This window comes from Hippopotamus amphibius, chromosome 2 (assembly GCF_030028045.1).
Source record: "Hippopotamus amphibius kiboko isolate mHipAmp2 chromosome 2, mHipAmp2.hap2, whole genome shotgun sequence".
Lineage (NCBI taxonomy): Eukaryota > Metazoa > Chordata > Mammalia > Artiodactyla > Hippopotamidae > Hippopotamus > Hippopotamus amphibius.
In genome coordinates, this window is record NC_080187.1 from 148,030,441 (window position 1) to 148,055,245 (window position 24,805).

The window sequence follows — 24,805 nt, forward strand, 5'->3', positions numbered from 1 at the left end:
TGTGTTGGCAACATGAGTGTTTGTTTTTCTCATTATTCAGTAAACTGTGTGTGTGTAACTCCACAAAACTTTTCACTATCTTTTACACAATTGTATTTACACCTTCTTAAATAAACTGTCAGTTCCATAAAGGCAAGGACAGTTTCTTGTCTGTAGTTCTTTGCTTCTGTGTTATGTACTTTTTGAATGTCTGGTGAATACCTGTGTCTGACTGGTATGGTCTGAGTTGTAGTAAAAGAATATGGAAATGAGCTGCTTATTAATCAAGATTCTCTAATGTGCTTTAATTATTGTAAATCATGAACTTTACATTTTCCTTTCTGTTTTAAACAGACACAGGCAGTTCTGCGACAAGCCTGGCTCGAAAACATCCGTCCAGTTTTAGTGATTAATAAGATAGATCGCTTGATAGTGGAACTGAAATTCACCCCACAGGAGGCCTATTCTCACCTCAAGAATATTTTAGAACAGGTATTTTATCCATTTCTTCAGTATTTTAAAAATTGTTGCTCAAAGAAGAGTTATAAGGAAGTTGCTGAGTTGAGTATGAGGCATTGCTGTAGAAAATTCACTTACTTAGATTCACATGTGTTGGAGTCCTCACACCACAACAGAGGCAATAGAACAGGTGGCATCTCAGGAGTCCCCTCCATCTCCTGGAAGCATCCTTGAATATAAAGCTTGGACAATAGGTTTTAATGTGCTCTTGTGTAAAATCTTGTAGTTTGGTTTCAAAATGAAGCAATATTAGGAAACACTTTGGCTTTTTTTGTTATCTGTCTTTAGATGAAATTTTACCAAAGCATTCATTCATTTATTTATTCAGCAAACATTAACATAGCTATATGTTGAATACATGAGTTCTTGGTGATTCACTTTGTGCTAAGGATTGTGAATATAAAGACAGACAGATCAGAGTCCCTATTTTTCAAAGATGTCACAGTGTAGTAGGGGAGACAAACACTTAAAAGAGATGTTTGGAGAATAATGAGATAAACCCTGTATGTGATTGAGAGCATGAACGAGGGCTGCTTTACCAAGACTGAGTCAAGAGGAAAGGGAGAGTTAGGGAAAGTCTCACACACAAGCCGTGAGAGGGAAGAAAGGTAATGTTTGCCAGGTAGAGAATTATGGCAAGGGCTCTCAAGAGAGAAGGAATAAGATATACAAAGTTATAAAGGAAAAAAAAGCATAGTACAATGTTTCATTCAAAGTACTGCAATTTACTATCATTGAAGAATTAGATCTTGTTAAATAGTGATAAGAGGTGGGAGTAGAAAGGACTGTAGGGTTAGATTATGGTGAACTTTGTATGTCACGCACAGAGGTTTGAAATGTCTTCTTCGAGACAGTGGAATACCACTGATGGACCAACTTGAGAATATTTATTTGCTAAAGGAAGGAAGTGATAAAGATAGAGCAGTGAAAAAAAATGGGTCAGTGGATCTAGTTCCCTGAAGAGACTGTCAGGGATGGGTACAGGTGAAATACTCCTGCCCTGCAGCGGAAGGAGAAGGGCCAGCAGTATTTGTAGATATAGATGTACTTGTTGGTTTTGGGGGAGCTTGCAGGATTTCTGAATACTAGGTTCCATTTTCTCTCTGAGATAGGAAATAACATTACCTACTTGGGAGTGGAAATAGAGGTTAGAGGTCAGAAAGAGGGCCTAAAGAGAGTGGTGAACTGTTCAAACGTCTGATGTGAGAAATGGTGAGGGAGATGACCCAGGTTATAAACTAAGATTGTGGGGGTGGAAACCCTGAGTTCTAGTGACACCAGGCCCTGGTACTGGAAAACAAGTTGAAGATATGACAGATTAGTGCTTGCATTAAGCTAATAAGCACAAAAATGACCTTTCAAAAGCTTTACAGTTTAGTTTTGCTGGGTATAAATGTCAACTCCATCCATGTGTGCTTAATATGAGCTCAAACTGTGACTTATGATTCTAGGCTTAACAAGGGGTAGACAGTATGTCTCCTGTCATGGGCGTGCTAAGCATCTGAATGACATTCTGCCATTTTACCATCTCTCCTAGATTAATGCACTCACAGGAACTCTTTTTACTTCTAAAGTGCTAGAGGAAAGAGCAGAGAGAGACACTGAATCCCAGGCGAATCCAAATTCTGAACAAGGGGAGCAAGTATATGACTGGAGCACTGGCCTGGAGGACACGGATGATTCTCACCTTTACTTCTCTCCAGACCAGGGAAATGTGGTGTTTACAAGTGCAATAGATGGGTGGGGCTTTGGGTAAGTCTGTTGGAATCTAATTAAATCTTTGTGGATTTTATATACAATTGATTTTTTAATTAAGCTTTTTTTTTTTTTCAAATTTTATTTGATGTTAACATTTTATTTTTATTTATTTTTTTTTTTGGCACACGGGCTTGGTTGCTCCGCGGCATGTGGGATCTTCCTGGAGCTGGGATCGAACCCATGACCTCTGCATTGGCAGGCGGATTCTTAACCACTGTGCCACCTAGGAAGCCCTTAATTAAGCTTTTTATTTTAAGATATTATAGATTCACATATAGTCATAAGAAAGAAAACAAAGAGTTCTCTTGTTCCTTTACCTAGTATCCCTCCAAAGGTAACATCTTACAGAACTGTAGTATATCATCACAGCCAGGATATTAACATTGATATAATCCACACCACAAAGAGCCTTCATGGTGTGCTCATATACAACCACACCTACTTCTCTCCCACTCCCAACCCCTCCTTAAGCACTAACTGCTCTCCATTTCTGTTATTTGTCATTTCAAGAATGTTATAGAAATGTAATTGAACAATATGTAACCTTTTCTGGATTGGATTTTCAGCATTATTCTCTAGAGACTTACCTGAGTTGTTGGATGTGTCACTGGTTGGTTCCTTGTTATTGCTTGGATTGCTTGTATTCCATGCCGTGGTTGTACCACAGTCTTTAACTAGTTACCCATTGAAGGACATGTGGGTTTTTTCTAGTTTGGGGCTACTATGGGTAAAAAGCATTCATGTGTAGGTTTTTATGTGAACATAAGTTTTCATTTCTCTGGGATAAATGCCCAGGAGTGCATTTGCTAAGTCATAGGGTAGTTGTATGTTTAGTTTTTAAAGAAGCTGTCAAACTGTTTTCCAGAGCAGGTGTACCGTTTTATATTCCCACCAGCAATTTATGGTGATCCAGTTTCTCCACATCTTCACCCTCATTTGGTATTGTCACTACTTTTTTTTCTTTTTTCTTTTTTTAGCCATTCTGATAGGTGTATACTATGTTATGGTTTTAATTTGCATTTTCCTAACGGCTTGTGATGTTGAACATCTTTTCATGAGCTCATTTGTCATCTGTATATCCTCTTGGGTGAAATGTCTTTTCATGTCCTTTGCCCATTTGGTTTTTGTTCAGGTGTAATTGACATGTTGGTTTCAAGTGTATAACATAATCTGTATTTGTATATATTGTGAAGTGATCACTACAATAAGTCGTTAATTTCCATCATAATACATAGTTACAAAATTTGTGTGTGTGTGTGATGAGGATTTTTAAGGTTGACTCTTAAGAACTTTCAATTATACAATACAGTCTTATTAACTATAGTCACCATGGTATACATTATATCCTATAACTAATTTATTTTATAAGTGTAAGTTTGTACCTTTTGACCCCTTCACCCATTTTGCCAACCCTCTACTCCCTGCCTCTGGCAACCACCAATCTGTTCCCTATATCTATAAGCTGCTTGTTGTTTTGGTTTTGTTTTCTAAAGATTCTACCTGTAAGTGAGATCATGCAGTATTTGTCTTTATCTTTGTCTGGCATATCTCAATTAGCATAATTCCCTTGAGGTCCGTCCATGTTGTTGCAGATGGCAAGTTTGCATTCTTTTTTATGGCTGAATAATATTCCTGTGTGTGTGTGTGTGTGTGTGTGTGTATAAATATGTATGTGTATATATGCTGCATCATCTTCATCCATTCATCTATCAGTGGACACTTAGGTTGTTTCCATACCTTGGCTACTGTACATAATGCTGCAATGAAGATGATGTGAATGTGTCTTTTCAAATTAGTGTTTTTGGCATTTTTTGCATAAATACCCAGAAGTGGACTTGCTGGTTCAAGTGATAGTTCTGTTTTTAATTTTTTGAGGAACCTCCATAATATTTTCCATAGTGGTTGTACTAATTTACCTTCCTACCAACAGTGCACAAGGGTTTCCTTTTCTCCACATCCTCATCAACAATTATTTCTTGTCTTTTTGATAATAGCCATTCTTACAGGTGTAAGGTGATACCTTACTGTCATTTGACTTACATTTTCCTGATAGGGATGATCGGCATTTAGTGATGTTGAGAATCTTTTCATGTACCTGTTGGCCATCTGTCTGTCTTCTCTGGGAAAATGTCTACTCAGATCCTCTGCCCGTTTTTCAGTTGAATTGTGTGGGTTTTTTGCTATTGAGTTGTATAAGTTTGGGTATATTTTGGATATAACCCCTTGTCAGATATATAATTTGCGGATGCTTTCTCTTATTCAGTAAGGTTGCATTTTCATTGTGTTCATTGTCTCCTTTGTTGTGTAGTTCTTTGCCCATTTTCTAATTTTATTGACTGACTAATTTAAAAACACTGTATAACTGACTATATAGTGGTCAGTTCAGCTTTGAGAATTTTTTTTAAGAACTTTTATTGAGATACAATTGACATACAATAAACTGCATATATTTAAAGTGTACAATTTAATTTTTTTTCTTATTAGTAACGTATATATGGCAATGCCAGTCTCCCAATTAATACCCCCCCCCACCCCCCCGCTTTCCTCACTTGGTGTCCATATGTTTGTTCTCTGCATCTGTGTGTCTATTTCCGCCTTGCAAACCAGTTGATTTATACCATTTTTCTATAGTCCGCATATATGTGTTAATATACGATATTTGTTTTTCTATTCCTGACTCACTTCACTCTGTATGACAGTCTCTGGGTCCATGCATGTTTCTACAAATGTCCTGATTTCATTGCTTTTTACAGCTGAGTAATATTCCATTGTATATATGTACCACATCTTCTTAATCCATTCATCTGTTGATGGACATTTAGGTTGCTTCCATGTCCTGGCTGTTGTAAATAGTGCTACAGTGAACATTGGAGTGCATGTGTCTTTTTGAATTATGGTGTTCTCTGGGTATATGCCTAGTCGTGGGATTGCTGGGTCATATGGTAACTCTATTTTTAGTTTTTCAAGGAGCCTCCATACTGTTTTCCATAGTGGCTGTATCAATTTACATTCCCACTAACAGTGCAAGAGGGTTATATATTTTAGATATTAGTCCTTTGTCTCATATGTGATTTATAAATCTTTTTAAATCTTTTCTCACAGTCTAGTTGACTTTTTGTCTTAATAAGTGTCTTTCACAAAGTTTTTAATTTCAATGGAAGTCCAGTTTCTCAATTTTTCCTTTTATGAATTACACTTTTGGAGTTAAGTTTAAGAACTCTGCCTAGTCCTAGATCCTGAATATTTTCTCTCATGTTTTTTCTAGAAGTTTTATAGTTTTCCTTTTTATATTTAAGTCTGTGATCCATTTTGAGTTAAATTTTTGTATAAGATGTGAAACTTCAGTCAGGGTTCATTTTAGGGGGCTTTAGGTGTCCCAATTACTTTGCCACCATTTATTGAAAAGCCTATACCTCCTCTATTGAATTGTTTTTGTACCTTTGTCCAGATCAGTTGGATATATTTATATGGGTCTATTTCTGAGTATTGTGATCTATTTCATTGATTTATGTGTCTGTCTTTCCACCAATACCTCATAGTGCTAATTATTCTAAGTATATAATAAGTTTCAAAATTGGGTGGATTATTTCTACCACATTCTTCTTTTTCAAAATTGTTGTAGCTGTTCAAGGGCCTGTGCCTTTCCATATACAGTTTATAATAATCTTTGTCTATACCTGCAAAAAAATTTTTGCTAGGATTTTGGTGGCAAATGCATGGTAAATTCATATATTAACTTGAGAATTGATGTCTTTACCATGTTGAATCTTCTAATCCATGGACACTATATGTTTCTCCATTTTTTTAGATTTTCTTTGATTTCTTTAATCAGCATTTTGTAGTTTTCAGCATTGAAGTCCTGTACATATTATATTAGATTTGCACTTAATTTTTCTTCTTTCTTAAGAAATCATAAATGGTACAGTATTTTTTATTTTGGTGTTCACCTATTCATTCGTACTATATAGAAATACAGTTATTTCACTTTTGTTTGTTGATCTTGTATACTGTGACCTTGCTAAACCTATTCATTAGTTGTAAGAGTTTTTTGCAGGTGTGTTGGGATTTTATACAAGATAGTCATGTTGTCTGCAAGTAGGGACTTTTATTTCTTCCTGTCCTATGCCATTTTCCTTTCTTTTCTTGTTTTATTGCACTGGCAAGAACTTCCAGAACTGTTTGAATAAGAGTCAGGGAAGTGGACATACTTGCCTTGTTCCCCATCTTTGGGGGAAAGCATTCAGTCTTTCACCAAGAGGTATAATGTTAGATCTAAGTTGTTTTTAAATGTTCTTTGTCAAGTTGAGGGAGTTCCCCTGCATTCCTTGTATTCTGAGAGTTATTGCTATGAATGGGTGTCAAATTTTGTCAAATGCTTTTTCTGTATCAATTAATATAATCCTATGCTTTTTCTCCTTTAACTATCAATATAGTAGATTACATTGATTGATTTTTGAATATTCAGCCAGTCATGCATCTCTTTGTAGGTTTTATATACAATTAATTTTTTAAACTTTGTTCTTTGAATAAATTCAAAATTCAGAAGGTACAAACATGCATATCATGAAAAGTCTCCCACCCTCTCCCTTAGGGTTCATTTCCCCACAGGAAACTAGTTTGTCCTGGCAGTTTCTTGTATATCATCTGGAGGTTATTTATCTATGTAGGAGCAAATGCATTATCAATTTTTATCATCTACACTAGCAGAAATTAATAAGGAAAGAAAATAACTTTATTGAGGATGTACATATAGCTAGGCACTGAGCTAGTGACTTTACTTAAATCATTTCATTGAACTCTTAGAACAATCCTTTTAAATAAATATTAAGATTTATTATCTAAGATTCAGAGACATTGATCAATTTGTTAAACATCACTCAGCCACTGAGTGGCAGAGTTGATGTTAAGTTTAAAGTCTGCCTGGCACTGAAGTTCATTCTTTCCTACCGTGTGTGGTACTACTGTGGGATCTTCGCTATGGAATATAGGGATCCTTGTTTTTTCTAATTGCCCCTTCTGGATATGGACATGGTTAGGCCACGTAGTAGTGATAGCAGTTTTGAATGTGCTGGCTAATTGATTACATTTCTAACCACAACCATTATTGACTCGTGGAATCAGGAAAGTCAAAGGATTTTTACTTTGAGGAAAATGTCTTCAGCTTGGATAAACAGTTGTGAGAATATAATAAAATTTACCTCAGTTGTGGGCTTAGCCTTACATTTAATTTGCGGGGATAATAGAACCAGAAATAATGCACCAGGTGAAACCAACCTTAGCTGTTCCTTGTCTTCCTTTTTACAGGAACTTGCTCTTCAGCTTCCTTTCGACTGAACACATTTTGCCTTGGGCAGGGTAATAAATTATAATACCATAATTTTCCTGGGCTAGTTTGTAATAAATTATAGATACCTAGGTTTACTTGGTGCCTATAAAGGTCATACCAAACTTAAATAAATTCAGATAATGGATATATAGTGAAAATGGAAATTACAAACCTGAAAATTTGTACTCTTCATATGTAGTTGATGACTTAGCAATATCATCTTTCAGGGCCTCAGCTTCCTCATCTGAAAAATAAGAATATAGGTCTAAGATAATTTCCAAGAATTTCTTTGAGTTAAGAAGTGCGGTGATTCATTCAATCATATAACAGAGTCACACCTGTTGATTTCTTAATTTGTAAGCATTTTGCTAGTGAGCCACAATGTGGAGGGCTTGTCCTTTTCTTTTAATCATTTTCATAAATAATTGAATGTTTTATGTGAATTTTAGTCTAAATCTCACAAATTGGGGGAAGTTTATTGTAAAAGAAGAAATGGGGAGAGACTTGAATGAATAGAATGAGGGTAACTTCTGTATCCCTCACAACTTTGAACATTTTTACATACTTTCAGTCAATAAATGAATTCCCTTGTATTAGACAGGGTCATCTTTAGAGATCTGCTAGTGCCTGTTCTCAACTAGTTGACATGTTAATTTATGAGAAAGGGTGGTGGAAATGAAAGCACTGGAGACAGTTTCCTTCCAATTTTCCTCTAAAATGTCAGTGAATAGGGAAAGTTGGCAACTTCAGTAGGCAAAGTTGTCACGAAAGGTGGGAAATGAGCACATTTCAGAATTTGAAAGATGCTTCTATAAACTCTCATACAGTGGGACAGGATTAAGAAGTGTGACTAGTGCCTGTATGACCTAAACCTGTCCTGTTAATAGTTGTTACTCCAGGAGAACCTGCTCTGAAAAAGCAGAAATACATTGACTTGGGTAGGTGACAGCAACCATCTAGTTCTTGATAAAGGTAAATAGACCTGAGGTCCCAACTCTATGAAACAGGGAAAGGAAAGAAAAGATGATGAAAGCCCTTCCTTGTAGGTTTATTTATCGTTGTGCAGCAGTGTCTTAGAATCCTGCAGTGAACATTAAGCCGTTGGGTACCTTGGACACAAAAGATTGTGTGGCCCAGTAATTTCATACTTGGCCAAGTTGTTATTCAGGAGGATAGGCAAAAGATTGATAGGTCAGTAAAGTCTTGGAAAACGTGTTCTGCAAATCTTTTCTAAGAATCTGGTTTGAAGTTACTTGCTAGAGGAAATGAATTCAAATAGAATTCAGAAATAGAGAAGTTGTGCTAGAAACTGTCAGTGTTTTAAAATTATAACTAATGACGGATAAAGGAATAAAAGTACTAAGCAGTAATGAAGAAAGGTTTGAAGTTAATAAGCAACTTTGGTGGTAACGGGGATGAAAAAGAATGTAAGGGGTGAGACACAAGATTTTCAAAGATTTATGTGTCTGTATTTTATGTATGTACAAATAAATGATAGACTAGAAAAGGATTTGAAGACGGTGGCCTAAGCAAATGGGCAGATTTCTTACTGTAATTTATGATTTTATAGTGGTTTTAGTGTCTGTAAAAATCTTTGTTTACCACATTTTGAGTTAAAAATAGGACATATGTCTGATACATTATTGTAAAGGAGAAAAGAAAATATAACAGTCTGGGTGGCATAAATCAACATTTAAAAAAAAAAATCCTAGAAGCATGAGTAGAAATCTACCTGATCAAAACAGTTATGACAGTAAATGTTTGAATGCCCCGTTGAGGAGATACTGGTTTTTAAAAGAAGGAAAGTTCATTAAAAAAAATTCCAGAGGTTTGCTAAGTAAAATAAAATAAAGCACAAGGGACAGAAGGTGAACGTCAAAGCTTTGGTTCAAGATGTCAATCAAGTGTGAAAAAAGGAAAGTGGGTTTGGCAACCTTAATGATAAGCAAGGCAGAATTTATGGCAAATGTGGTATAAGGATCATTTTTGTATGGATAATTGGCACATTTCTGTAGTAAAGAGATTAATGAACATGACACCAAAGCTCATGAGGCAAAAATAGCAGTATAAATAGAAATCTACAGGCATGTGGTTTGGGGGGATTTCATCATATCATGGGTTTACCGTCAAATAGAAACAAACTGTATAAATAGTATTATAATCAAAGTCAGAATTGTATTGTGTCAATGAAGAATATATAAAAATTGGTCCTATGTCAGGCAAAAAAACAACTCAAGTTCAAAGAATGTAAACTATGTTGAAAGTTTCATATACAAATCATTCAGTCATTATGTCCAGTTTTGTTTTTTATAAATTTATTTATTTATTGGCTGTGTTGGGTCTTCGTTGCTGCACGCAGGCTTTCTCTAGTTGTGGCAAGCAGAGGCTACTTTTCATTGTGGTGCGTGGGCACCTCATTGCCATGGCTTCTCTTGCTGTGGAGCATGAGCTCTAGGTGTGTGGGCTTCAGTAGTTGTGCACATGGGTTCAATAGTTGTGGCTCACGGGTTCTAAAGCACAGGCTCAATAGTTGTGGCGCACAGGCTTAGTTGCTCTGTGGCATGTGGGATCTCCTTGGAGCAGGGGTCAAACCTGTGTCCCCCACATTGGCAGGCAGATTCTTAACCACTGCGCCACCTAGGAAGCCCATTATCTCCGGTTTTAATCATCTAAGAATGGAGCCAAGCTGCCAATATGATGATCACAGTGTCGGCTGTATTTGTCAAGGACCCAGCAACATCACTGTAAAGAGCAGGCCTCCCTGATGAAGTTAGGCTGGAGAATGTGCTTGGGACCTCAGGCCACAGTAGTTGCCTCCCATTGCCTCCCTCCTATAGGTCCTGGAATGGACCTGCGAATCTGCATGGAGGATTGCAGCCTATCTAGCAAGATCAGATGTTGACAGATGGAAAGCCCAGGATGACATAAGGGTTTGCAGACTTGCATCTGGAAAGAAAGTTGTGTGCTTTGCTCTAGCTGTACTTAACTACAGGAACCCAAGGAGGAGGCTTGGCTCTTTTTACTGATCCCTGGAGTAGGCAGCAAGACAGAGCTTGCTTCCTTTATGAGGCATAGGAACTCTACCCAATAAATGTTGGCCATTGGCCTTCTTTTCACTTGTGGAGTAGCTGTTGAAGTGGGAGAGAGACCAAGAGTGCGCCTTTGAGCCCTTCATAATAGGAAAGCTGTGTCTGTGGAATAAGGTAAAAATTGGCAAAGGGAAGATGGGTTCCCTCCTTCAGAAAGATGAAAAAGATTATAAATTAATAATGTAGTGATATTAACATATACAAATAAACTATATATAAATTATATATATACATGTAATATATACAATTTACAAATTTTATATAAGTATAAATAATAGAAACTAAAGTTTTGGAAAATTAAAAAAAACTATTAAATAAATAACTGTTCAATCAAATGTGAAATAAAGCTTACAATAGTGACTTGCTTAGAAAGAGATGGACCCTTGAGGCCAGCTCTTTCAGAATGTTAGTAGCTTATAACTGTATGATATGAATTTTTGATTCCTGATTGGATATTTTTCTCTCCCTTGGCCCTCAGTGAGATGGGGCATGGTATTTATCTTCTGCAGTTTCTGTAGTATCTACTTTTGCTTCTAAGCTACTGCCTGATGCTCTTCATATTTCTGATTCCAGCCATAATTATTAACTTGTACTCCTCCAGCTTCTTAGTGCTCCCACCAGGCTTCCATTATCATAAGAGAATATCAGCGAATTGGTCTTGGTTGTAGTTAACCCCTGGATTCCACAGTTGTTGACTGACATGTAAAGAATCGTCTAGAGTCTGTTAACTTTGGATTCCTTCTGCACTGGAGAATATAGCAGGCATCTTCTAAGTTGCTGGTACTTTGAGAGTTGGACTCAAAGCTTAGATTATATACCTTCATACATATACAGTATGTTCCCTGCAGAAAAGGTATTTTTTCTAGGTCCTTCATCCAGATACCGCAGATGCTATAATATACGGTATCCTTATTTGTCAGGTGACTGCTCTCGTGTGGCTGGGGTTTGCAGTAGAGCAGACCTGATGCTAACTGGTTTCCCTAAGGGCTGGAGAGAGCTAAGGAAGTGTATATCTGTTTCCTATTTAATCCAGAATGCTAAAAAGCTTTTTTTGGCAGGTTCTGGCTCTAGAGTTCATTTTCTTTGTGAGCAATAGGTATCTTTAACAGTGAAAGGCTGAAACAAAGTTTATTGTTGGCATAGTTGCATTGGGCAGCTGGAGCCTCTGTTTTCCTTGGCCGTTGTTCCTTTCACTTGTTTTACACATGCAGAATTAAGAAAGGGAGCTATAGCATGACTTCTCATTCAGTTGAATGTAGGGGAAGTTGGACAGGAACCTAGGCTCTGGAGGGAGACTGCTTGAGTTTGAATCCCAACTTCACTTGTTACCTGTGTGATATCTTGTGCTTCATTATCCTTTTCTGTAAAATTTGGGAGATAATTAGTACCTGCCTTGTAAGATATTGAAATGATTCTGTTCAGTAAGACATTTAAAGCACGTTGAACAGTACCTAGCACAGAAACACTCAAGTATTAGCTATACTCATACTTATTTCTGTAGTTGTTAATGACGTGAACACTTGCTTTTCTTTCAGAATTGAGCACTTCGCCAAAATCTACAGTCAAAAAACTGGCATCAAAAAGGAAGTTCTTTTGAAAACCTTGTGGGGAGATTATTATATAAATATGAAGGCTAAGAAGATTATGAAGGTTGATCAGGTAATGTGGCATATGTCCCTGTTGATCATTGGTCACATTCTTGCCCTGTGAGAACCCCTCCTGTAACACACGTGTACTTTGGCCTTGGTTTATGCGAGCCAGTTTATGAGGGATTTTCTACTGTTTATATTTGGTTAAAGCTCATGTGTCATATCCAAGTATTGCTTAAATAGAGTTCTTTAAATATAGGGAACAAAGGAGTGCCTGGTTTTTGTTTTGTTTTGTTTCATTTTGTTTTTCTTTGAAGAGGAGCAAAAATCTCAGATCCTGGGCACATGAACTTGAAGACACATAATTTGCATCATGCACCTGTGTATCCCCTTCATAAAGAGATCTCTCTCTTAGACATCATTGTATGGCCCACACTGCATCTCTCAGCCGAGGCCTTCTCTCATTGAGTGGCCAGTCATTATGCATTGCTGATAGGGAGAGGCGGGTGCTCCCTGGAACACTTCATTCTGTAGATTGAGGTAATGTAGGGCTGCTGAATCACATGGCCTCAGAGGATGCTTTTCTTGAAGCTTTTTTTTAAAATGTAAAATTCAGGATTTTATAAATTCTCATTGAAGAGCGTATACGAGGGTGAGTCAAAAAATATCCATTCTCTGGCAGTAGAATTTACAGAAGTTTTAATATAACTGGAGTGTGGATAATTTTGCATATATTCCTTTTAAAAGGTATTCATAAGTGTAAAGCTGCAGGAAAGAAAAAATGGCTCTAGTTTTCATTTCTTTCATTCTTTCTGGATAGATACATACATCACTCAGTTGAGATTATACTGTTTATATAATTAATGTAGCTGTTTTTCTGCTTGACATCATGTTGTGAACATCTTCCCTTGCCATTAAAAGCTTTTTATAAACAGTATATTTAAGAAGGAGCCAGTGTAGTGAAGTGGGGAAGAGCATGGTTCGAGAATCTGACTCGATCTGGATCTCAGCTCCACTCCTTACTAGTTCTAACATTTTTGTCTCAAGTCTTTTTCATCTGCAAACTGGAGATAGTAATACTTATCTCATAGGGTGGTTATGATAATTATATGAAATATCCAAAAAAAGTCTTTAGAACAGTTTCTGTCACATAATAAGTAACCTCTTATGTCATCATTTATGTAATCATTCTCCTAAGATTGGACATAGTTTTTATTTCTATTTCTCAAATATTTTAAGTAAAGCTATGATGGGCCTTTTTAAAAAGGGGTAATAACCTTTTTTTTTAACCAGGCACTCAAAGGTAATGACTTAATTTCCCAATACCTTGCCAATAGCTCTTGAGAAAGAGGGTATCAGTTTATATTTGTCCATCTCTTGTATATGTGAGAGTATCCATCTCAACGTGCTCTTGCTATTGTTTTGTATAGTTGTAGGGAAATAGGGTTTTTTTGGTTTTTTTTTAATATATTCTTCCTTGAAGTTGAACATTTTTCATGTTTAAGAACATTCTTTAGAACAAAGTCCATAGAAATTTTAGAGTGAAGCTTTAGCTCTCAGCTTGTGTATCATGTATTCCTTTGATGACAGTGGAAGGGCAGCTGCAGTGATATATCCCCCAAATGGTCTCATTCGTGAAGTCCGTGATTCCCGGAGGAAGAGAACAGTGGTTTGTTACTGATTGTATCAGTAGATTATTGGCTGTTTAAAGCATTCTTATAGCTACTTTCCTCCACTTTTCTTTTGAATAAATATTTTCTTGTAGAAATGAAACATTGATAATAAAACATGTCAAGAATGAATATGTAAGATACTGATCAAATGTTCAGAAATTTAAGTCCATACATCCTTTTTTACAGGCAAAAGGAAAGAAACCTTTATTTGTACAGTTGATCCTGGAAAATATATGGAGTTTGTATGATGCTGTCTTGAAAAAGTAAGGCTGTTATAAATTGTTTATCTTTGGGCAGTATAATTTGCCTCACTTTTCATTTTGGTGGGTCACTTCAGAAAGCTGAGAAAATGAACAGAGCCTTTACAGAGGAGTTGATTACAGGGCTTGGAAACAATTTAAAGGAGTATGTATAACCCAAGTAAAGGGTGACAAGAGAGATAGAACAGCAATATTTTATACAGTACTGAGGTGAAGCGATAAAAGGATGGAAAGAAACATTAGACTTTTGTTTTTACAAACTCAGTTTAAAATAAAATAGTAGTTGTAGTAGAAAAGGTGCTTGATATCGAGGATCACTAATGGAGCACTTGGGAAAAAACTTGCCTGATACAAGTGGAAAAGAAAGTTGCTTTAGTAAATTTCTAAGTTGTTCCAGAGATGAAATAATGATTTTTTAGTATTTATCTATAAAATTGCTTTACCAGTTGATGTAGCTTGTTTGAGGGAATTGTGGAAAGGTGCTTCATGGACGTTTTAAAGACAAGTTCATTTGGAACTGTACTAGTAGAGATTGAGCAGTTTTCTCCTTTAGCAGGAGCCCCTTCAAGCGCTTTCATTTGCTTGTAGTAAAAGTAATGCATTAGGAATAAATGTGTCAAATAATGTTGAGTTCCTTTTCCTCACTGCTCCTTTGTATCTTTATGTGATCTTTCTCTCTCCTCACCAACCCCGCCCCCCAACCCATCTTGTATGTTTACTATAGGGACAAAGAAAAAATTGATAAAATCGTGACTTCTTTAGGATTAAAAATTGGAACCCGAGAGGCACGGCATTCAGATCCTAAAGTTCAGATCAATGCTATTTGCAGTCAGTGGCTACCCATATCTCAAGCTGTTCTTGGTATCCTTTATTTTAATGGTTTTTAGTGAAATCATAGGTTTGACAAAACAAGAAAAAACAATGTGTTATTGGCAATCAGGAAATCCTCTGAAAATAACGCATTTCAATCCAGAGTAGGTCTTCTGGGGTTATTTAATGTTCTACCATGAAGCTGTAGTAAATACTTAAAATATGAAAATATTAATTAGGATTAATACTAATACCAATCTGAATGTTCTTTAAAAACTTTTTAAATTTTTGTTTAGTTATCCGTAAAATAAAAACTTAGACTAAGATTTACATATAAGTAGAGAATTTAGATGTTTGTGTTAGGATCACTGGTTCATTTTAGACCCGTATTTTCTTTAGCTTGTTGATACTTCCTCTCACATTAGTGATTCCAAAAAGACTTGATTTTAAATGGCTTATATTAACTAAAGTGATTTTATAGATGAATTTAGACTGTCTTCTTTTCATTGATTTGTGTGTACTCAGCAATACCCATGTGGTGGGCTAGGGGTGCAGTGTCCTGGGAGTAGACCAGCAGTGGGTCTCAGAGCTGTGATAGACACATACCCCTACCGTGACACTGGCTCTTCTTGTATCATAGTTAGTGGCTGATGGTTGTTTTATACCAGTTTATATAGACTGAAACCGTATGAGAGGATTGGAGGACTTAAAGGTCACAGGTAGCCAAGCTCCTAAGCTCTGTTGCTCTTCCTCACTTGTTCCATAGGATGTCAGTGTTAGAATATCTATTATGAGGATCCTTTCTGGGCTCTAGAGTGTCCATGAACTCCCTGAAATTGTATCCACATTTTGAGGTGTGATATATGGAGTAGTGCTGCCTTACAGCCCAGGCATCAAATAGACATACACTGTTACCTCAGTATTTAGTGCATACTGTGAATCGCTGCCATGGTGGAGGGCACTCGCTCAAGGTGTTGAGTCCTTAACAGCAGATTTCAGCTATGGTGTGTCAGAAGCTTCCCAGTCCCCTTGATATTACAGCTGAGAGAGTGGAGAAGCTGATGTGCACAGGATCACAAACGTTTGATTCTCTTCCACCGGAAACCCAGGCACTGAAAGCAGGTAAGGTAAAGATGAACATGACATGTAACATATTTTTGATCGCCCTAAGTCAAGACTCCTCTAGGCCAGTTTGCTGAATGCTAGTTTGCGAAATGGCCAGTTCCACAGATAAACAGTTTCACAGACATTTCATCAGTTGCTTTTTGTTTTCTCACATTTCAGTTTTGCTAGAGTCATTTTGCTCTGCCAGTGAGGTGGGGAGACCAGAGCCTCTGAGACCCCTCCCTTTTGCCATGATTACATTCCATAATCTTAATCATGCTGTATTTCATCCTCCTAAATAGCCAGGAATGTGTTCCTGGCTCTGTATGGCTCCATGAAACTCGTGTACGTGTTCACTCTCTCCTATTCTTTTTCTCCCATTCTGTTGAATTTGCAGCCCCTGCCCCCCAGATCACTGCTGTTCTGAGGGCCACTGTTGACTCTCCTTTGTCAAATCTTTCAGCCAGTTCTCAGTCCTCCTCTGAGTAGATCTGTCACTACCGTTTGACACGATTGGCCACTCCTTCCTTCTTGAGACACCTTTTTTACCTTGACATCTAGGCTTCCATGTGCTTCTACTTTTCTCCCTGTCTCCCTGGCTGTTTATTCTTTTTTTCCTTTTTTTTTTAAACAGGAGAAAAATCAAAAGTTTAATAACATATATACGCAGGAGAAACTGAGGAAAACAGAATAACTTGCCAAAATGCCTGAAGCCCTCACCTTAAATGCTGTTAGTGGTTTATGACTTCAAAGGGGAGGAAGGCAATTCACATGGAAAAGCAAAAGTTTGGTTAAAAAGAATGTTTGCTGGGCCATGCAGAGACCCTGGAGCACTGAGTGGACTCTGATCTCTAGGCCTTGCCAGGTTTCCCCCACCACACCTAGCCCATATTCTTTGCAGATATTTCTGATGATAGCTCTATTCTGGGAACAGGCCGCTTATCTAAATTCTTTAGACAGCTAAGTGAAGATAAAAAGAAAGACCTCCTGAGTCCTCGGCTTCTTAAAAATAATCAGCCTAAGTTAATTCTCATGCCAAAGAAACACATTTTGGGGTGGCAGATTTTGCTCTTCTGTAGCTCTGCCTTTGAAACTTCTTCAGGGATTTTCATAGCCAGAAGCAGAGTTGGTAGATTGTTCCATCTCATTAAACCAGTCCCTTAGTTCTGACAATAGGTTTGTCTAGTTAAATTCATTTCTGGAGGCAGTGATGCAGGTGGGCTGTCACAGTTAGGCTTATAAGGTGCAAGCAATCAGGTACTTATAAGAGGCATTTCTGTGGAGACAGAAGAAAGAGGTTAATAGTTGGAGCCAATTATAAACCAACTTCTGAACCTAGGGGGCAGCCAGTCAAGATTTCTAGATGTTAGAGGCAAGTTTGAAATGCAGTCTTTGAAGTAAAATCTGCAGTCTTTGATGACATCATTGAGTATTCAGGTAAACTTTCTGAGCGGCTTACACACCAACAGGCCTGCAGATTGTCTAAACATGGATTATTGTGTCGTGGCCTCTCTTAACTTTATCTCAAGTTGTTCAGCTTCAGATTGTAGGGCTTCAGGAAAGGGGCAGCTTTGGTTCTCAGTGATTCCAGGTCAGAAGTGGGACAAAAATTGGAAATGTTAGTTTGGAAAGTTGTAGTCAAAGATTTGAGGAAACTAGAAGAATTCAAGATCCAGTCCAGTTTACAGGTAGAAAAGAAAACCCTCGAAGATGATAATAGAACTAGCATCTAGGATCTACAAGTGTGTATCATAGTTTCTATTGAAACGCATTTTTTTTCTGTCTAAAATCACCCTCATTTCTCCCCAAGAGTGCCAAATTATGATTAATTTGTTTGCAAAATAAGTTTAGTTAAACTTTAATTTTATTAAACTTGGCCTGATTACTTTTATAGGTCCAGCAAGAATAGCAGTTGACCATATAGGCTGTTTTAAATCTGCTTTGCTGGAACTTTTCATAAAGAATCTCCATATTGAACTTCTAATAGCCTCTTGAGGCCAAGAAGTCAAGCCAGATATTTGCCATCAGAGCTGGCTGTTTATTCTCCATCCCCTTTTCCAGCTCCTTTCCATCTCCCTGACTTTCTGTGGGATGCCCCAAGCAAGGCTTAGTCTTTGTACTTCATCTTTCTTCTACTTGCAGCCACTCTCCTGCTGATCTTGTCCAGTCTCAAGGTGTGGGGTGACAGTGGCATGCTCTTCATTCCCACATTTATCTCACACCCCTGCATCCAGTCCGTCTGCAAATCCTATTTACTATTCCTTTGAAATATATCCAGAATTCAATTACTTTTCGACATTTCCACTTTTGTCTCCCCAGGCCAAGCAACCATGATCTCTCCCCTGGTTATTATCATATTGATAGCTTTCCAACTGGTCTCCCTGCTGCTATTCATGATAGCCTTTAGTGTTTTCTTGACACTGCAGCCAGGGTGAGCCTGTTAACATCTAAGTCAGGGCATGTCACTTTGTTCCTCAGAGCCTTTCAAAGTTTTCCCTGGCAAGACTAATGATAGATAGTTAATTCTTACTTCCTTTTTTTCTCATTTGAATTTTACTGTTGAATTCTTTATGTGTAAATTATTTTGATGTAGGGTGATTTTTTTAAAAAATCGCTAACCAGTGGCTTTTTATCTTAATGGTTTGGTTTTGGTTTTGGTTTGTTTTTTGTTTTTTACGTAGGTTAAGAAAAATGTCAATATGTTGATAGGAAATTGTATTAAAATTTATAGATTTAGGGAAAATTGACATCTTTATAGTACTGAATCTTAATTCATTTCTAAGTTTTTTGGTTATTGTCATGATAAGATATTTTTGTCTGTTTTATTTTCTAACTTGTTTTTGTGAGGGATTGGATTTTCATGTATTTTATTAATTAGCTACCTTGTTGACTCTTGACCTTTGGTAAAATTCCTCAGTTCTATCCCTTCTCCACTGGAAACATTTATGAGGGCTTATGGTGGGTGGTTAAGCCCATTTCCTAGCTTTAGTTCTTTGTGGGAGTTCCTCCAGCCCTTTTCCCTTCCTGTCAGTTTTGAGTTTCTTTCCTCATTTCTGCCAGTTCTCTTGCTCTGCTATTTTTCTAGCAGTTTTATACTTTCCTAAATGGAATTTTTATCACAGTGGTAGAAGATTATAGGTGGCTTATGTATTTGATGGTGCCATGTTCTAAACTTCTTGTTTTCAGAAAAATCTGGCTCTTTAATGGAAAAAGTAGTAACATTTTTATTTTCTGTCTTTTTAGCTTTTATGAAATGTGGAAGTGAAGACACTGCTCCAGTTATTATCTTTGTTTCCAAAATGTTTGCTGTTGATGCTAAAGCTTTGCCTCAGAATAAGCCAAGGTAAGGATAAAAGGACAGGTGCGCTGGGCCAGGTGAATGGTGTGGGTTTGATGGGGCTGCAGTGAGGGTGTGGGTGGGAAGGTGCAGCTAATGCTTTCTCTCCTCAGCCCAGAATTCATATGGGGCCGCCCTGGTGGGAACATAAAACTAGTAGAGTACTTTATCTTTTTGTGATGCGTCTGCAGGAGATAGTTGTTGAGATCAGCTCTGGGACTGTTAAGCTGAATTCATGTCAGTTTGAAGAAGAATAGTAAGAGTAGTGGTAGCCATACACAGTTAACTCTTACTGAACATCAGGCCAGTTCTAATCTAAGCCTGTCTTGTTCTGCCTCAGTAGAGATTTTTGGTTGTGTGAGTACCTCTGCTGGCGCGCGCACGCGCGCGCGCGTGTGTGTGTGTGTGTGTGTGTGTGTGTGTGTGTGTGTGTAGACAGCTCATGTCTCAAGTCTCCAGCATCTTGGAGGATCTCCCCTACATCATATGAGTTGGTCATGTGTATTCCTCTCTTTCTCAGCTTCACCGTCTCCCCACTGGTATAATTGATTACATCCCGATCATTTCTTATGAGATTTATTGCAGCAGCCTTCTAGCTGGTTCCTCTGCCCCAGTGTCTAACTCTGCCAGTCCATTTGCCATCCTTCCTTGAGTGTGATTTTGGTGTCTGGAATGAAAAGGTTCACTCAGTATAAGAGCATGGAAGCTCCTTTTCTGTACTGTCCACATCTACTCTGGGGACATTCTGTGTAGGAATCTTTCACGTGACCTGAGAGAAAGAATATAAATATTACTCCTAAGAAAGTAGGTCCTGGTACCTCAGGCAGCATCTCAGATCTTATTCTTTTATGTTATAAATAATAATGATAATAACACTAATAATTGGCTGCAGTTTATTAAGCTTATAATATTGCTGCCTCATCATTGATTCTGCCATTTAGACCTAACAGCAGTTCTGCAATGGAAGTATTTAATGTTTCAGTCTTACCTGTGAGGAGATTAAGAGGCCTTAGAAAGATTAAGTAGTGTGCTTGAGGTCACATAGCTAGAAGGAAGCCAAAACAGTGTTTGAATCCACATCTGTCCAGCTTGAAAACATACGGTCTTCCACTTCACTATGTGGAATTTGGCCTCCATCATCCTACGCAGCTTTTTAACCTCCACCTCTAAATCTAGTCAGGCAGCCTTCCAACCTACCCGCCATTTTTAGATTCTGGGCCTTGGCTTTTGCTGTTCTCAATTAAGTAACATCCAACTAGGAGTTTTTCAGGCAGTTCCTCTCCTCCGAATCCCTGAATCTCTGTGTTCCTTTGGCTTCCTTCTTGAGACCAGGTGATCTACAGATAGAAGCCGCATTCCTTGGTCCCCTGGTTCCCATCATCTCAGCTACCTGGTGGTGTGGTTACTGACCGTACCAACTACAGACAGCTTTCCAGCCCTTTCCCTGACACTCTCCCAGCCCACCCCTTGGCCACCTTCACAGAGGCCAGAGCAGGAACATTCAGCTTGGAATCCTGAGGGTGGATGATTTTCTGTTGTTGCCTCATTTTGTTTCTCTTCGGGTTCACCTCCCCAATCTGCCATTTGAATCCCCAGTGAGCATTCTCACCTCTAGTCTCCTTCATCTCTGCAGTTGCTAACTGCTGTCCCCTCAGAACTGTCATCCACAGTTAGCTCAACTACAGCCTCGATAACTCACCACCCACAGATGTTCTGTGACTAGTAGAGCTCTGTTTTCTTGCAAATAAGTTCCTCTCTATTCTCAGTAAATACTAGTTTACACAATGGCTTCTTCATATAAAACCTTGCTGATTTCTCTTCCGTCTGCTCTGTTTAGCTCTGCCACCACTCCCAGTGCTTACAGCAGTGCCTGGCGCATAGTAGGCATTACCTGGATGGATGGATAAACATGTAGATGGACAGCAAGCCTCTGTGTATTTGATGCTAACTTAATGAATACAAATGCTAATCGTGTTTTGAGCTCAGGCAGAATGAGGATGTAATATATGTGAACAAATATGCTTCTTTCTTAACTAAAGCTAAAATAAAACCACATTTACTTAATGTGATGGTGATTTCATCATCTTTAATTCCTTCTGAATGGGAGACATAGCCTGATGATGACAAGTGTAGAGTTTGGAGTCAGATCTGGATTTGAATTTCAGCTCCGTCATCTATTGTCTGTGTGACTTTGGGTCAAGTTATGTAACTTTCCTAAGCCTCCAGTTTCTCATCTGTGAAATAGGAGTAATAATACCTGTGTCATTTAATTGTTTTGATAAATGTGTTGTAATATACGTAGAGTGATAAACACAGTGTCTGTGTCATAGTGATAAACCCGTTGGAAGAGACCATTTCTCTCCATGTGCTAACAAGTGCATCAGGGTTTTTTTCCTTCACCCTGTTTGTGGTAATAATAGTGTATTCTGCATTTATATTTTAATTCATACTTTTCAGATATTCTTATAAAAGGTTTTAGCAAAAGTCTAGAAACACTGTAAGTTGTCTAAGGCACTGTAAGTTGTCTAAGGATTGATTGAAGGAGCAGCTGGAGTGTGTAGCCTGAGGAAGAGAAGGGGGAGGGGAAGGACGTGAATGCAGATGACTGAAAAGAAGGCAGAGGGAAATAGGTTTGTTGGATGTTTCTCGAGAGGACGGAACAAGAGCCATGACTAGAAATTATGAGGAAGCAGCTTTCATCCCAGGCTTGAAAGGTCTTTAACATTTAGAGCTTCCAATAAGGAGGAGCTTCTTTCTTGTAGCGAAACTGCCAGCAGCTTTGATTCCTAACAACAGTTGAGCAAGCCACTCCCTGAGATCACTCATTGTTTTGTATCTTACGGCACAGCCCCGCCACCTGCATTGGGGTGAGTCTGACTAGAAGGGGCCAACTCCTAGAACCCAGTTTTGAGGGGCAGGTGCTAAGGGAGTAGAACTGGTGTCCATTCCTGTTGGGAAGTCTTGTCTAGCAGGCAGGTGTCTGAAGAGGACAGCAGTGGACAGTCAGTGACTTAAGCGTTCACTCCCACGGTAGCCCACATGAAATAAAAAGGGGTTTTAGGGCACCTTGACTTTAGGATCTCCAAGAGCATGTGGCCATTTAGAATGTACGTGGACAGTGCACTCTCAGAATGGCCATCTGGATGGATTCTAGTACTTACGGAGAGAGAAGTGGGCAGGGGAGTGGCAGGATGGGAGAGGAGATTATCAGCCAGGTGTCAAGTCAGAGATCAGGGAGTGAAGCAGGAGTTATAATACCAAAATGGGGGACAGCAGTGGAGGCAGGCACAGAGGGACGGGATCAAGCAACATGGCCCACCCCCCAGACGAACCCCCCGGCAGACATGCAGACAAACCCACATGCTGCCTTTTCTCTGGTGGTACTTGAGTCTAACACAATGACTAATAGTCACCATTTGACCTTTCATCCTGCTGAACTGCCAGTGTTCAACCTGACCCTTCCTCTTGGACCCAAGTTCTCCATGAAGATGTATTTTTGTACTTGGGCTAGAGAATACCTCAATTTCTCATTGCATTTTTATGCTTGTCTCTCTGCAGGGGTGTTCTGAGCGCTAGTATCTGTTACTCACTCCCTTCCTTTTCCTGTCCTTTGCCTTATCGAGGAGGAACACGGGTACCTGAGAAAGGCTCCAAGCTATTGTGTATGGCTCTGCGTGGGGACATGGGCTCTTGCATGTCAGTTCATAAGCTTGGAACCCAGCATTCTCAGAGAAAGCCTGACAGGCCTTCTCTCCTCTTGGCTGCAGCGACGCAGAGAATTTGGAGAAACCCTCCACCTGGAGGGAACTGGGGACCAACCATCGTCCTCTCCAGCCACATTAATACTTGCTGTTTCTCTGCTTGAACAGACTGAGAGGTGCATGATGTTGCCAGGTATTAACATATCTCTGTTATCCTGTAGACCTCTGACTCAAGAGGAGATTGCTGAGAGGCGTGAGCGTGCAAGACAAAGGCATGCAGAGAAGTTGGCAGCCACACAGGGCCAGGCGCCCTTGGAGCCCACCCAAGACGGGAGTGCCCTTGAAACGCATGCACAGGGAGAAGAGCCAAAAGGTATAGCTTTCCTAAATAGACTTTGGTGAGATGGGGTTTTTACTTAACTTGGGACACTCATCCTTTAGCTCTTGGGCTTTTAGCTTTAAAGGTAGCTTTTACCAGTATACTTTGATTCTTGGTGTTTCCTTGCTGAAACTGGGCTTTTATATAGCATATTCCCTGTTCCCTCTGGGTTTCTCAGCAGCTCCTGGATTGGGGAGAGCATTCCTGGCACTCATTATCCTTTTGCTTCGGGCAGGTGATGAGCGCAAGGTGGAGAGTGAGACCCCTAAACCTGCACCCCAGGAAGGAAACGACCAAGAGTCTTTTATTGCATTTGCTCGAGTGTTCAGTGGTGTGGCTCGAAGAGGAAAGAAAATTTTTGTCTTGGGGCCCAAATACAGTCCTCTTGAGTTTTTACAGCGGGTAAGAATTGGAAGTAAAACATTAGTATATTGTTTCAGGGTTCTGGTACCTTGTCAGATTGGTTGAGATTGGTGATTACCGTGTTGGTAGACTTATTTTGTCTCTAGAAAGGCACATTCGGGTGAATCCATATACTTCCTCTTGTGTCACTAAGGCAACATTTGGTAAACCTGTCTCGCTTAGTGGCATTTAGGAAATTAAACCGCTGTATAACCAAGTTTTCAAACCTTATTTAGTTAATCATAAGGCTTTTCTACTCAAGGAAGCTGGTAAGAACAGATGTCATGCTGGAGCCAGGGCAATGGCACATGTTCAAGAAATATAAAGATCCAAAAACTAGGTGGCACAGGCCGAAGGCATGGGCAGTGAGCAGGTGATAGGCAACAGTTTCTTGGCAGGCAGATGCCAGACATTGATCAGGAGGGTCTGAAAGTCAGTGAACAGCCAGCATCTAAATATGTCTGAGCCAAAGGGCAAGTAAGAAACCACGAGCTAGAGCTGTCTCAGAACATTTTTCGACATAAGCAAGGTGTATATTTAGTAAATAAATGATGAGGGTCATAGGATGAATGCCAGAGGTCCAGGGAGCCAGTCAGGATCAGCAAGAGGCAGTAAGTTACGAGCTTCTGAGGTGTGCAGTATTGTGAGCAGAGAAGCACACGCTCCACTCCTTGTAGGCAAACCAGGGAAGCTGCTTTGAGTGAGAGAGAGGGAGACAGCAGTTGAAGGAAGCCCATGCCATCAATTTTGCCTCGCCTTGAATGCTTATGCCATCAGTTTTCGCAGTCTGATCCTTGGACATGGCAGTGCTGAGTGGTGTCTGTGACGTGTTCGGATTTAGCAAGGAGCACAGCAGTTGGTTTGTATAGGGTTAGCTTT

At 38.9% G+C, this 24,805-nt stretch overlaps 1 protein-coding gene across 6 annotated transcripts in view; it reads left to right on the forward strand.

The window, feature by feature from the left end:
• Positions 1-24,805, forward strand: part of EFL1 (elongation factor like GTPase 1) — a 124,399-nt gene that overhangs the window by 15,547 nt on the left and 84,047 nt on the right. For all 6 annotated transcript variants that reach the window (XR_009051273.1, XM_057721353.1, XM_057721356.1 and 3 more), the window contains 9 exons: positions 334-471; positions 2,036-2,250; positions 12,207-12,330; positions 14,120-14,196; positions 14,918-15,054; positions 16,003-16,125; positions 19,351-19,450; positions 23,367-23,518; positions 23,760-23,926. Coding sequence is in view for 5 of the 6 variants with exons in the window: in XM_057721353.1 (XP_057577336.1) it covers positions 334-471; positions 2,036-2,250; positions 12,207-12,330; positions 14,120-14,196; positions 14,918-15,054; positions 16,003-16,125; positions 19,351-19,450; positions 23,367-23,518; positions 23,760-23,926 (1,233 nt within the window). In the remaining variant the exon portion in view is untranslated. The remainder of the gene's footprint in view (positions 1-333; positions 472-2,035; positions 2,251-12,206; positions 12,331-14,119; positions 14,197-14,917; positions 15,055-16,002; positions 16,126-19,350; positions 19,451-23,366; positions 23,519-23,759; positions 23,927-24,805) is intronic.